This window comes from Streptopelia decaocto (assembly GCF_964273445.1).
Source record: "Streptopelia decaocto genome assembly, chromosome: 25".
In the NCBI taxonomy this organism is placed as follows: Eukaryota; Metazoa; Chordata; class Aves; order Columbiformes; family Columbidae; genus Streptopelia; species Streptopelia decaocto.
The window spans coordinates 1,851,643-1,864,958 of NC_138680.1; the positions used below are offsets into that span (position 1 = coordinate 1,851,643).

Sequence of the window (13,316 nt, forward strand, 5' to 3'; positions counted from 1 at the left end):
ACCCTAAAACACAAGAGAAACTGACAGAAGTTACGCCAATCATTACAAAATTTATTTAACAAAAAAAAACCAAAACAAAACAAACAAAATAAGGGTTTACACTCAGGGATGCTTTGGGCAGATTCAATAAGTAAAGAAAAAGGGCGGGTTGGGTCTCATCACAGCTGGTAACGACGCAGGTTCCTCTGGCATTATACTCGTTCCAAAGCTTCCAACATAATGATGCTGTTTCCCCGTATTACCTAAAAGGGAAAAATTGAGAGTAGTCGGTGAGATGTGGCGCTGAACGTCCCCCCCTTCCTCTAATTTATTTTCCTAAAAGGCTGATATTGTGCCTAAAAATCATCAGAATTCCCTCCCAAGGATCAGCACAGACTGATTTTAGCTCTAAAACCCCACCCATCATTCTCTATCATACCACATATAACCATTTGACACACACTGAGGCTGGTGTGTGTCCGGTCCCCCCCGTTTTGGCGGCGGCACTCACCACCATGCCGATGTTGTTCTGCTGTCCCCCCGGCGCCATCTCCACGCACTCATCGATGACGAGGTTCATGAAGGGATCGAAGCCCCGCAAGATCCCCTGGACGTGTCGGCCGCCATTTAGTTTCACTACCAGAAATTAAGTGTGTTTAAAGAAGTTGAAAAAAACATAAAAATCGCTGAACTTGAGGTTCTTTTGGCAGGGGGACTGGACTAGATTATCTTTCAAGGTCCCTTCCAATCCCTAATATTCTGTGATTCTTTTGTTCTTTAGGAGCATTTTGCACATCACATATGATGTTGTAATAATAATTTTGGTTGAAAAAGCCCATCGAGCTCATTGAGTCCAACCATCAACCCAACCACTGCCCCATGTCCTGAGAACCTCATGTCCGTCTGTCCAGCCCTCCAGGGATGGTGACTCCAGCACTGCCCTGGGCAGCCTGTTCCAATGCCCCACAGCCCTTTGGGGAAGAAATTGTTCCCCAGATCCAACCTCAACCTCCCCTGGAGCAACTTGAGGCCGTTTCCTCTGCTCCTGGCGCTTGTTCCTGGGGAGCAGAGCCCGACCCCCCTGGCTCCAAGCTCCTTTCAGGCAGTTCAGAGAGTGAGAAGCGCTAAGAAACGCCTGTTCTTACTTTTGCCGTGCACATTTTAAATTAATATTGATCCAATTAACAGATTTTGAAGCCTGAAACTCATCAGCGCCCACCCCCGCGGGCCTGGCTGGGCTGAGCAGGACGGGGGTCGCTCCCCCGCAGCCTCGCAGCCCTTTTACCGGCGCAGACACACAACTGGCGGCCGGGAGCGGCTCCGGGACTCACATGACAGCTTCTTGTCCATGAACCTGCAACGAGAGGCGGCGGCGGCCGCTCAGCACGGCGGGCGGGAAAGAGAGACCCCCCGCCCCTTCCCTCAGCGCCGCCATGACAGCGCGCTGCCCGCCGGACCGCGGCGGCCCCGCCGCTGCGCTCCCCCGCAGCCGCTCCCCGCCCCGGCCCCGCTCCCGGCCCCGTTCGCACTTTTTCAGCTCGGGCGGGTGCGCTTTGCTCATGGCGGCTCCACGATCCCTCTCCCTCCACCACTCGCGTCGCGCTCTGACGTCACCACGCCGCCCCCGCTAGCCAATAGCGATCGCGCCTCGCTCCCGCCCTCCTTCCCGACGCGCTTCGCGCCCACCAATCACCGCCCGCTACCGCACTCCCCCGAGCAGCGGCGCGCTGGCGGGATGCGCGAAGCGCTGCGCCGCGCCGCTTTGCGCGGCTACACGGGGTGATACGGCGGCATGGCCGCCACGCTTTGCCCGGGCCTTGCAGAGGCCGCACTCCCTGCACATGCACTGGGGTCACCCGCACCTTGCACACGGGCGGGGGACACCCCGATGCTGCTGCACGCACGTAGGGATCACCCTCTCCATTGCACGCTTGCAGAGGTCACCCCCACTCCCTGCACATGCAGGGGTCACCCTGTGCAGTGCACACATGCAGGGGTCACTGTGTGCAATGTGTGCACAGGAGGGTCACCCTGTGCAGTGCACACATGCAGGGGTCACTGTGTGCAATGTGTGCACAGGAGGGTCACCCTGTGCTTTGCACACGGGGGTGACCCTGTGCTTTGCACACGTGCAGGGGTCACCACGTGCTCTGTGTACACGTGGGGGTCACCCTGTGCATTGCACACCCGCGCAGGTCACCCCCACACCATGCTTGCACATAGGGGTCACCCCACATGGTGCACGCACACACAGGCACCCCAAAATGCGCAGCAAGTATATGTCTCACCCCATCCCTGCATAAGCACGAGCACCCCCCCGATATATCGCACTCGAGCAGGGGATCCACCCCACCTTGCACACACATGTGCATCACCCCACACCCACACAGGGATCACCCCCCGCAAAGCATCACCCAATACATCGCACCCCGCACCCCCAGCACCCCGACAGCCGTGGCCCCTCGCCTTTAATGAGCGCGCGGGGGCTACTGCGGGATGGCGGCCAGGCTGTCCTTCATCTTCTTGGCCATGGCGGGGACCAGGCGCAGGTGGTCGTCCCCGCAGGCGGCCAGGCAGGCGTCCAGCTGCCCCCGCACCCGCGTTTCGCTGCCGCCGGCCTCCAGCGCGTCCCGCGCCTTGTCGTTGCAGTGCAGCGTGCAGCGGCTCAGCCGGTCCTGGGGACACGTGGAGGGGGGTCAGCGTGTCCCCCGTGTGACAGCCGCCACCCCCCCGTGTGCGTGTCCCCCCCGTGTCACCTGGAAGTGCTCCAGCTCGGCGGTGACGATGGCCTGTGCTTGCGCCAGGGGCGCGTGGCAGCGCTCGATGCAGCGCTGCACCTGCTGCATGGTGGCCGCGTCGTCCTCGCAGCACCGCGCGCTGCAGCGGAACATGGCGCCCTGGGGGGGCACAACGGGGGGGGGTCAGAGGGGTGCAGACTGCGGGGATCCCCCCCCAAGGCTTTGGGGGAGCAGCATGTGAGGAGCCACAAGCGGCAGGTGTGAGGGCACCATGGGCACAGGGAATGGGGTACAGGGCACAGGGGACACAGGGTATGAACTTGGGGGACAGGGAACGTATAGGGGCACCGGGGGGCACAGGGCATGGGGGTACAGGGCATGGGGGACACAGGGTATTGGGGGTACAGGGCATGAATTGGGGGGGGCACAGGGAATAGGGGTACAGGAGATGAACTGGAGGGGCCACAGGGCACGGGGGTGCACAGAGCATGGGGGGCACAGGGCATGGGGGGCATAGGGCATGAAATGGGGGGGGCACAGGGTATGAATTGGGGGGGGCACAGGGCATGGGGGGCACAGGGCATGGAGGGGCACAGGGCATGAACTTGGGGGACAGGGAATGTATAGGGGCACTGGGCATGGGAGGCACAGGGCATGAAATGGGGGGCACAGGGTACGAACTGGGGGAACATGGAATGTATAGGGGTACTGGGGGACATAGGGCATGGGGAGGACAGGGCATGAAGTGGGGGGGCACAGGGCATCTGTGGGGGTCGCAGGGCATGTATAGGGGGACAAGGCACTGGGGGCACAGGGCATGAACTGGGGGGGCACAGGGATGTGTAGCGACCACAGGACGTGTGGGGGCACAGGATGTGTCAGGGGGGGCACAGGACATGCGGGGGGAGCACTGAGCTTGCACAGGGCACGCAATGGAATGGGGGGGGGGGGCAAGGGCCGTGCAGAGTGGAGGGGGCTGGGGGGGCACAGGGCAAGGACAAGGGGTGCAGGGGGGCACAGGGCTTGCTCAGGGCATTGTGGGGGGGGGGCACAGGAAGCTGTGGGGTCACAGATCACACCCTGGGGGGGGGACGGGGACACAGAACACACCGGGGGGTTCCAGGACACACCGGGGGGTTCCAGAACACGCCGGGTGGGGCACACCCTGCGCACGCCCCCCGCGTCCCGCCGCTCACATGCCCGGGGCGGGGGGGGCGGCAGCGGATCCCCCGCGGTCCGGCCCCCCCCGGGTGTCCCCCGCCCGCCGGTACCTGCATGGCGCGGATGCGCTCCCGCTCCAGCCCCTGCACCGCGCTCTCCACCGCCGCCTGCACCCGGCCCTGCGCCGCCTCCGCCATCCCGGCCCGGGGGGGGGGAACCGGGGGCGGGTCCGGGGCTGCGGCACCGCCCCGGGGCGGGGGGACCGCGGGCAGCGCGGGTGAACGCTCCGCACGGGGGGGGTTGGGATTGACCCCCTTACAAAATCCTGCTGGGTTTGTACCCGCAGCAAAGCTCCAAGAATCTTATAAATAACTGAGCGGGGAGGGGGGGGGGGGGGCAGCGCTGCTCCCAAAATAGCCCCGTGCCCGGAACACGCGTGGGTCCCCACGCGGGGCGGGGGGGTGGCGATCCGGCCGCTCCCTGCAGCAGCACCAAATCTAGAACCCCCCCGCCCACCACCCACTTTAAACCATTTCACAGCCCTGCACACTGAGGGCAGGTTGTGGGGGGGCTAACCCCATTGGGGGGCTCAATCCGGCCGCTCGGTGCAGCAGCACCAAATCTGGACATCCCCCCCCTGCCCCCGCACCCATTTTAACCCATTTCACAACCGGGAACGCTGAGGGTGAGGGAGGGCTCACCCCACTAGGGGGGGGGGCTCAATCCAGCCCCTCTTTGCAGCAGCACCAAATCTGGACACCCACTTTAACCCATTTCACAGCCCCCCAACCACATCTGGGGGGGCTCAATGCAGCCCATCTTTGCAGCAGCACCAAATCTGGACACCCCCAAGCACCCACTTTAACCCATTTTACAGCCCCACACACTGAGGTCAGGTTGGGGGAGAACTGATCCCCATTGGGGGGGCTCAATCCCCCCTCTTCTTTGCAGCAGCACCAAATCTAGACCCCCCCACCCTCCCCAGCACCCACTTCAACCCAATTCACAGCCCCACACACAAGGCTGGGGGGTCTTGACCCAATTGTGGGGGTCACAAGGCCTGTCCCCCCCCAACTGTATCTGCAGCGGCACGTGCACAGCAGCTGTGCTGGGGGGGACAAAGGAAACAGCGTTCACCACATTTGCAAATATCCCCCCCAAAAAAAGCCCCAAGAGACAGGTTTTCTGAAAAAAGTGTCCTTTATATCACTTAAATAACTATAATCCAGGTGTGGGGGGGGGGGGGGGGGAAGAGATGATCACAATAACATATTATAGAAATCAAAATTAATTTAACCACACAAAATAAATTAAAACATTAAATATTAACTTTCAGTGCAACATATACAGAAGACATGAAAGTAACTGCGACTTTAAAAACAAACAAAAAAAAATAACAAAAAGAAACAAACAAACAAAAAAAAACCAACAAATAAAACCAAAACCCAATAAAAACCCCAAAGAAACAAACCAAAATAAAGCTTTGGGTTGGTTATGATAAAGGCTACGGAAAAGATTAACGCTGCGCCGGGAGGTTAGAGCAGCGGTTTGAGGAGATTTCCTAGGATTAAGGTTCATTTTGTTATTAATAAAAAGCTGGTTTCTGTCCCCAAAATCGGCGCGGTCCGGGGCGGGGGCTCCGCCGGCGCTTCTGGCTCTATAGGAAAATAAAGCCCCATCCCGCGGGAGCAGTTCTGGTTGTAAAAAACACCCAAAAAAACGAGAAACAAAGGAAAACAAACCCAAACCCAAAGAACCCGCCCCCCCACCATTTGCTGGGGGTCTGTGGTGGGGGGGGGATAAAGAAAAAACGTAAGAAAATAACAAAAAATAGACAAAAATCAGAGGAGATGCTGCGCTGGTCCTGGGCGTCCTGGGCGGGGGGCGGCGGCGGGACCCCCCCGTTCCGTCAGACCCCTGCGGGGAGCACAATCAGACCGGGGGGCTGGCGGGGGCCGGGGTCCCCCCGCGCTGTCCCCAGGGTCCCCCCTTACCCGTCTCGCTGTGACAACAGGAGGCGCCGCTTTTCAGGAGCCCCCCCGGTTTCTCCTGGTCCCCCCCGCCGGGCGCCCGGCACCACGGGCAACGTTTCCACCGCCGGCAGCAGCTGCAACGGAGCGGGAGGGGATGGTCATGGGGGGCTCATCGCCATCCAACCCCAAAATCCACCCCCGGAACCCCCCCGGACTTACTGTATGAGGAGGCAGATGCCGACGAGCAGCGCCGAGGCCACCACGGACACCACCACCAAGGCGGTGATCGTCTGCTTCTTCTGGTTGGCGGCCACCACGGCCAGGAGGTCGGCGTGCTCGCACCGCGTCCCCACGTACCCCGAGTGGCACCTGCGGAGGTGGGGGGGACGTCAGTATTGCCCCCAAGCAGGGGTGGGTGAGAGCATCGACCCGAGGTCAACCCAAGGACCGTCAGATGGACAAGAGCATCAAGCCGAGGACCAGGGGTGGATGAGAACATCAAAAAAGGACCAGGGATGGACGAGAACATCAACTTGAGGACCACGGGTGGACAAGAACATCAACCCAAGGACCAGGGGTGGATGAGAACATCAAAAAAAAGACCAGGAATGGACAAGAACATCAACCTGAGGACCAAGGGGTAGGCAAGGGCACCAACCCGAGGACCAGAGAAGGACGAGAACATCAAAAAAAGGACCAGGGATGGATGAGAATATCTAAAAAAGGACCAGAGATGGACAAGAACATCAACCGAAGGTCCAGGGAAGGACGAGAACATCAAAACAAGGTCCAGGGAAGGACAAGAACATCAATAAAAGGATCAGGGATGGGAGAGAACATCAAAAAAAGGACGAGGGAAGGAAGAGAACATCAAAAAAAGGACCAGGTATGCATGAGAACACCAACCCAAGGATCAGGTATGGATGAGAACACCAACGCAAGGATCAGGGAAGGACGAGAACATCAACCCAGGGACCAGGTATGGATGAGAACACCAACCCGAGGACCAGGGAAGGATGAGAACAGCAACCCAAGGACCAGGCATGAATGAGAACACTAACCCAAGGACGAGGGAAGGACAAGAACATCAAAAAAAGGACCAGGAAAGAACAGAACATCAAAAAAAGGACCAGGAATGGACGAGAACATCGCCCAGAGATGGACGAAAACATCAACCAGAGGACCAGGGATTGGTGAGAGCATCAGCCCCAGGACCAGCGCATCCACGTGGAGCCCAGCAAAACCAGCTTCACCCCCACTTTTTGGGAGATTTAAACATTTTTTTCCTTTTTCCCCGACACTTACACACACGCCGGCTTCTCCTCCTGGACCAGGAACCGGCAGGTGCCGTGGAAGCAGAACTGGCTGTGGGAGTCGGGACAGTCGTTGAAGTGGGACCTCACCGCCGCCGCCACCGGCGGGCCTGGAGCTGGGGCAAAAACATGAAGAAAACGGCATTTTTTAGTGTCAGTATCTCTATTTTGGGGCTGGATATATTTATTTTGGGGTTGCTGGTGCAGCGGCTGCATCCTGGGCCAGGACCGAGCGACGGAGCCCAGACAGGTCCTACTTAAACCAGAGCTGAAATTAAGCCTGGAGGAATTTCCTAAAGAGCTTAAAGCTTCAAAACGGAGGAGGAGAGAGTTAAATAACGGCGGGGCCGCTGCGGCCCCGGCCCGGTGGCTTTGCCGCGATGCTGTTTTCCATTACACCCCGTGCTGGTTTAAATTATCCTCCGCAGCAGAGACGGGAAACAAATATCCTGCTTTGGGCTTCGCCCGGGGTCTAAATCACATCCGATCGCTGTCGTTTCAAAGCCACCTCAAGTTCCTGTTGCTGGGAATTTATGGCAGGCCCGGGGGTTAATTAAACCCACGCCTTAACGAATGCTTCCGGGTCTTCGGGGAGGTGAAGACCGGCGCGGCGGCTCCGTGTCCCCGTCACAGAAGCACCGGTGGGAGGTTTGGGGGTGTCGGAGGTGGTGGCAGCATCCTCAGAGATGCTGGAGCTGGGGTTTGGTCCTCAGGGTGGGAAATGTCACCACTGTCCCCATCGCTGCTGAGGCTGGAGGTAAAATCACTGCCTCCTGGTTCTGCCTAAATAAACCCTCCCAAATAACCCTTTTTTGGGGGTTTTAACCCAGAAAGCTGAGCGCCGAGCGCAGCTTTGCACTGTCCCTTTGTCCCCAGCGTGTCCCCAAGCTGGTTCCTGGGATGTTGTGTTAAACCCCGCAGCTGTCGGCCACATTGCAGCCACCTCATCCTCCCGCAGCCCTGCGCTGCCACCCGTGCCCACCCCATCTCTGTCCCCAATGTGTCCCCAACGTGTCCCCAACTGCCGCTGCACCCCTCGCAGCACCCCCGTTCCTCCAGTCCCCCAAACGGGGGACGAATCCATCAGAAAAAGGGCTGCGAGCATCCTCCGCGGTAGCACCGTTCCCTTTAACTCTTCCCAACCGCTGCCCTCAAACCTATTTTCCAGCCTCAAAAGGAGGTTTTCTGGCCCCAAAATGAGTGGTTTTGTGTTTTGCTGTTTATTTATTTAATATTTTTCCCATCCGTGCCTGCAAACTGCCGGCACGTGAAGGGCTCTGGGCTATTGCGGCCCATTGTGCTGCGTTTATGAATGAGGCGATTTATCGGGTGCAACCGGCTCGGTGCCGGCATCAGGCACCCTCAGCTTCCCCGCGTGGTTAATGAGACCAAACTTCCCCACACGCCAGGGTTTGACCCCCCCAAAATGGGGAATACCCCTTTGGGGATAAAGCACCTGGATGCTGGGGGCCACACGGGATGCAGGACGGGATGCAGGACGGGATGCAGGACGGGATGCAGGACGGGATGCAGGACGGGATGCAGGACGGGATGCAGGAGCATCCCTGCTGGTCCAGCACCCGCTCAGGGGATTGTTCACCCACACCCCCACTTTGCTGCCTGTTCCTGGGCAGGATGACAATGCGACCACCCCAAAAACCACCCCCCTGGCTCTGCCCCATCACCAAACTCACCGCTCCGGGCCGCCGTGGTGTTCTCCAGCGCGTGGCACACGGCGAGCAGCACACCTGCCAGAGAGCAGAGAGGGTGGTCAGACCGACCGCATCACCCCCCGACCCAAAATCACTCAAAAAATTATACATTTATATCTTTTTTTAAAGGAAAAATGTGATGGGGTTTGCTGGGCGTGGGGATAAAACCAGAACGCAAAACCCACAGAGTGCGAGCGGGGCTCCGTGGTGCAAAATGCTCAGGGGTGGCGGGTCCCATGCAAGCAAAAATATTCTGTGTGGACAGAAATAGCCCTGCAGCCCGGGGGGGCTGAAGGTCCAGACAGGCTCACAACAACCCCTCAAACCCCTTTGTGAGGGTTGGATTGGGCTGGGGAACCCCCCTCCCCAGCTAAAAGGCTTTTCCGTGGCGGCTCGACCCCGGGGTGTGAAGGCAGATGAGGCCAAGCAGCCCCATCGCTGGGTTTGACCCAATTTCTTCCGCGGGTTTAATGAAATCATGCAGAAAGGCGGCGGGCGGGGACCAAACCACGCACCCAGCAAACCCGGCAGCGACCCGCGGGTTTGGTTATGGCAGCGGCTCCCCTCATTTCGGCATCTCCCCATCACACCTTTCCCGGCCAAACCCCCGGGGATTTTCCTCCCGTGGAAATGTAATTTTAAGCCTCTCGTCTCCTCCCAGCTTTGGTTGTTCACTGCTGTCCAGCTGCTTGTTGCTGGAAGATGCTTCACCCTCCTGCCCCGGCCGATACCCCGCACCTCCGATACCCCGCACCTCCACACACCGAGGAAACAACGTGTTATTTGGGAAACGACTCATCCCCATGTCATGGGGCGGCTCTATCATCCCCCCCAGCACCCCAGTCTGTCCGTCCTCCTGCTGGGACCCCGTTTGCCTCTTCTGCACCGTATAAAACCACACCCGTGCTAAAGGCACTTTGGCCGGAGGAGCCCGGCCAAGGGCTCTGGTGAGACCTGAGAGCCGAGCGGGGACACCGGGCACCTTATGGGGACACTGGGCACCTTACGGGGACACAGAGCATCTGCACCCTTGGTTTAACTACTCAAACTGGGACCCCCACGAGCTGCATCCACCTGCCCTGAGTATCCGCCCTCCCTTGTTTTTTGGCGCCCCCCCCAGCCGTGTTGGCAGCTTTTTCCTCTCTCCAGACCTCAGAAAATCAAATCCTGTGCCAATGTCTCCGGGTTTATTTCAAAGTGGGCGCTCAGCCAGGCTGCTGCCCCCCATCCCACCCATCCCCAGGCCCCCCCTGGCTTTGGGAAGGTCTCTTTGCCAGCAAAGCCCCCCCCTAATTTCACCCTCCCAGCAGGCGACACCCCACTTGCCAATGATCCCCAGGCCTCGCACTTAACGACTCCATCCCCAACGCAACATTAATTACCAGCCTCCGCTTCTCCTGCACCCCCAGCCAAGGGCTCAGCCCCTCTCGCCTCCAGCGACTCGTAATGTTCCTTATGAGGAGCTCCCAGTTTTCCCCGGGGTTTGTTCCCTGCCCTGAGTTTTTCCCCCTTAATCCGCTTATCCCAGATTTTCCCCTTGGTTTTGCACACACATGGGGCTGGAGGAGGCTCCGCGTTCGCTCGGTACTTCCAGCGGATGCTCCGATCTGCCCGTTTGATGTGGTTTAGCGAGGGCTCCTCTCCCCACGCAGCGGCTGGGACAGCGCGGGGGTTTGTCCCCAACCTGGGACCAGCCGCCACCCCTGGATGGGGCACTGGGGAGAGCTCAGCCCCCCGGGATGGGCGACCAGCAAGGACGACGGGGTCCAAAGCCACACGAGTGACAAAGCGGGTGCAGAGGGGACATGGGCGTCCCCAAAATAGGTTGCTGGGAGCCTCTGGACAAGCTGAGGATGGAGCAACTGACTGCCCACCCAAGGGATGCTCAAAGGAGACGAAGTGTCGGAGGAGTGGAGCGAGAGGGGGGCCAAAACGGGGGACTTTCCCAAACACAAGTGCTGCAAAGAGCCTCTCTCTGTCACTGCCTTGTCCCCCCTGTCCCCAGCTCAGCAGAGCCCCGGTGCTGCAGGTGACACAATCCTTCGGGACAGCAGAAAGAAGCCAAACAAGGTGCAGCAAGTGCTGCCCCCCCATCAGCCCCCACCCCGGGGTCACCTTCCTCGGTACCAAAACATCACCCACGTCCCGGGTCTGTGCTCCCCCAAACCTCTAAAAATCACCAAATCTCCGGGATTTGGGGTGCGTGTCGCGGTGTCCGGGTCCGTCCCGTCCCGTGCAGCATCACCCATGTCCAGCCCACATTCCCCCCCCGCAGCTCAACAACCCCAAAAGCAACACACCATCAACATCCCCTCCTTTTAATTGCAAACCCAGCAATATGCCAACGCTAATTAACTCTACCCTAAAGTCAATGAGCGAGACTGGAGGGCCGGTTCTCCCGCCGAGGCCGCGCGTTCCCAGGAGCGATCGAGCAAATAACTTCGGGAGGGACCGGAGCCAATTTTCTTTTCATTTTTGTGGGGGGGGAGGATTTAAACAGCAAGAAACCACCGATTCACACCCCAAGACGCAAACACCCCCAACGTTATAGAATAAATAAATGGGTGATCGGTGCGGAGCTGCTGGGAAAGTTTAGGGGGCGCGGAGCCCCACACCCACCCCACCACCCCCGGGACGAAGGGCTGGGGGTCCCGGGGTGTATATGTGCGTGCCCCCCGCACCTACCCATGGCCAGCGCGGCCGCCGCCTCTCCCGGCATCGCTGTCGGTGGCGCTGGGGGCGGCGGGGGGGCGGCGGAGGTGGCGGTGGCGGTGGCGGGTCCCGGGTCCCCGGCAGCGCGGCGGGCGAGGGGCCGGGCTCCGCGCCGGCGGAAATGGGCGCGGACTCGCCGCCAGCCACTGCGGCCCCGGGGCGGAGCCACCCCCGGGCCCCCCCCCGCGGCCGGGCCCCCCCCACCCCCGTGTGTCACCCACCCGCCCCGCGTGTCACACGGGACGGGACCCACCCGCGTCTTGCGACCCCCCCTCCGGATTGTCCCCGCGTCCCCCTCCTGCCCCAAGGTGGCAAACAACCCCGCGGGTTACAGGGAACGGGACCCACCCGGGTCTTGCGACCCCCTCGTTGATGGGTGCAACCCCCCCCGGATTGTTCCCCTCCTGCCCCAAAGTGGGAAACAACCCCGCGTGTTACAGGGAATGGGACCCACCCGGGTCTTGCGATCCCCACCCCGGATTGCCCCCGTGTCCCCCCGCCCCACTGCTGCCCCACGGTGGGAAACAGCCCCGCGTGTTACAGGGAACGGGACCCACCCGGGTCTTGCGACCCCGTGCACCCCTCGGGTTGTCCCCATGTGTCCCCCCACCCCGCTGCTGCCCCACGGTGGGAAACAGCTCCACGTGTCATAGGATCTTGCCCCCTTCATGATCCCCCCCACTGATGTGCCCCCCCCCCAGATTGTCCCCTTGTCCCCACTCCTGCCCCCGGGGGGGGAAACAGCCCAGTGTGTCCCAGGCCACGTTACCCACCCAGGTCTTGCCCCCCCTCCCAGCCCATCTTCCTCCGAGGAGGCTGAAATTAGGGCTCTGGGTCACCCTGTGTCATCCGTATTTGCTTCTGGCGGGGGTGACACCCATGGCACCCACTCATCCATCACCCTGCATGGTCTGTTTGTGGGGTTGGGGGGCTGGGAGGAGCAGTCCCCCAGTTTCCCCCCCCTTTGCATCACTGGGCTCGGGCTCCCTGGTTGCTTCACTGACCGCAAGCGCGTTCCTTGGGCTGCTGCTGGCCCAGCGCCTACGCCCCTTCCTCGCCTTGCTGAGCCCAGCCTTTGTCACCCCGAATCGGGAGGGCCGAGCCCAGGTTCCCTTCACGGGGGGGTTGAGATGTTGCATGGGGATGGGGGGACAACACGTCCTGGTGGGGACCACAAGGATGGTCACGGACACAAAGTCACCGGTGGCAAGCGCGTCTCCCCCCGGGACACTTGTCCCATCCTTGGAAGCCTCCTGAGATGCAGCTCAGCCTTGCAGATGGGTCCATGTGTTTTTGGGGGGAACTACGACAGCGAGAGGACCCCGTTGGACCCCCCCGTGTGGGTGCTCAGCCGGCGTCCCCGTGGGAGCTGCTCCCAGCCCTGCGGTGTGCGCGGAGCCGGAGCCTTCCCCGCGTTCCCAGCTGATACCATCTCACCTCCGCGCTTGAAAGCAGCTCTTTGAAGGAGCCGCTTGTTCCCAACGCTGCCGAGCCCCGAAATCCCCAGCACCTGCTTTTACCCCCCAAAAAACCCAAGTGTTTCAGCACAACACCCGTCGCCCACCTCCAAAACTCCTACCGGAGCCTCGGCCGTGTGCAAACATCCCACCAAATGTGGCTCTGGGGGCTGCGCAACCTTTGGGCACCTCACAGCGCTCCCAGTTTTGGGGTTCACCCCCAACACCCCAACCCTTGCACCCTGCGAGGCAGCAAAGAACAAACCCCGCC

The 13,316-nt window shown here is 60.4% G+C and overlaps 3 protein-coding genes across 5 annotated transcripts; all 3 read right to left on the reverse strand.

Annotated features, from left to right (window-relative positions):
- Window positions 1-34: 34 nt before the first annotated feature.
- SNRPG (small nuclear ribonucleoprotein polypeptide G) lies at window positions 35-2,579 on the reverse strand. Of its 2 annotated transcripts, none has more exons than XM_082072742.1 (4): window positions 2,446-2,579; window positions 1,311-1,333; window positions 491-615; window positions 35-242 (listed from the first exon to the last, which is right to left on the reverse strand). In XM_082072742.1, exons 2-4 carry the CDS (start codon window positions 1,327-1,329, stop codon window positions 192-194), a joined length of 195 nt encoding a protein of 64 aa, XP_081928868.1. In that variant the 5' UTR covers window positions 1,330-1,333; window positions 2,446-2,579; the 3' UTR covers window positions 35-191. The 2 variants fall into 2 exon arrangements, with proteins under 2 accessions (XP_081928868.1, XP_081928867.1); XM_082072741.1 differs by lacking the exon at window positions 2,446-2,579 and adding an exon at window positions 1,509-1,627.
- On the reverse strand, window positions 2,466-4,105 carry FAM136A (family with sequence similarity 136 member A; the record flags this gene model as incomplete). The annotated part of the gene is made up of 3 exons (XM_082072740.1): window positions 3,989-4,105; window positions 2,736-2,876; window positions 2,466-2,654 (listed from the first exon to the last, which is right to left on the reverse strand). Exons 1-3 carry the CDS (start codon window positions 4,073-4,075, stop codon window positions 2,466-2,468), a joined length of 417 nt encoding a protein of 138 aa, XP_081928866.1. The 5' UTR covers window positions 4,076-4,105.
- Window positions 4,106-5,109: 1,004 nt separating this feature from the next.
- Window positions 5,110-11,685, reverse strand: TGFA (transforming growth factor alpha). 2 transcript variants are annotated; one of them, XM_082072694.1, is made up of 6 exons: window positions 11,562-11,685; window positions 8,859-8,912; window positions 7,157-7,280; window positions 6,071-6,220; window positions 5,873-5,985; window positions 5,110-5,795 (listed from the first exon to the last, which is right to left on the reverse strand). In XM_082072694.1, the coding sequence occupies exons 1-6, from the start codon at window positions 11,593-11,595 to the stop codon at window positions 5,788-5,790; spliced, it is 483 nt and encodes a 160-aa protein (XP_081928820.1). In that variant the 5' UTR covers window positions 11,596-11,685; the 3' UTR covers window positions 5,110-5,787. The 2 variants fall into 2 exon arrangements, with proteins under 2 accessions (XP_081928820.1, XP_081928819.1); XM_082072693.1 differs by having other exon boundaries at window positions 5,110-5,985.
- Window positions 11,686-13,316: the final 1,631 nt, after the last annotated feature.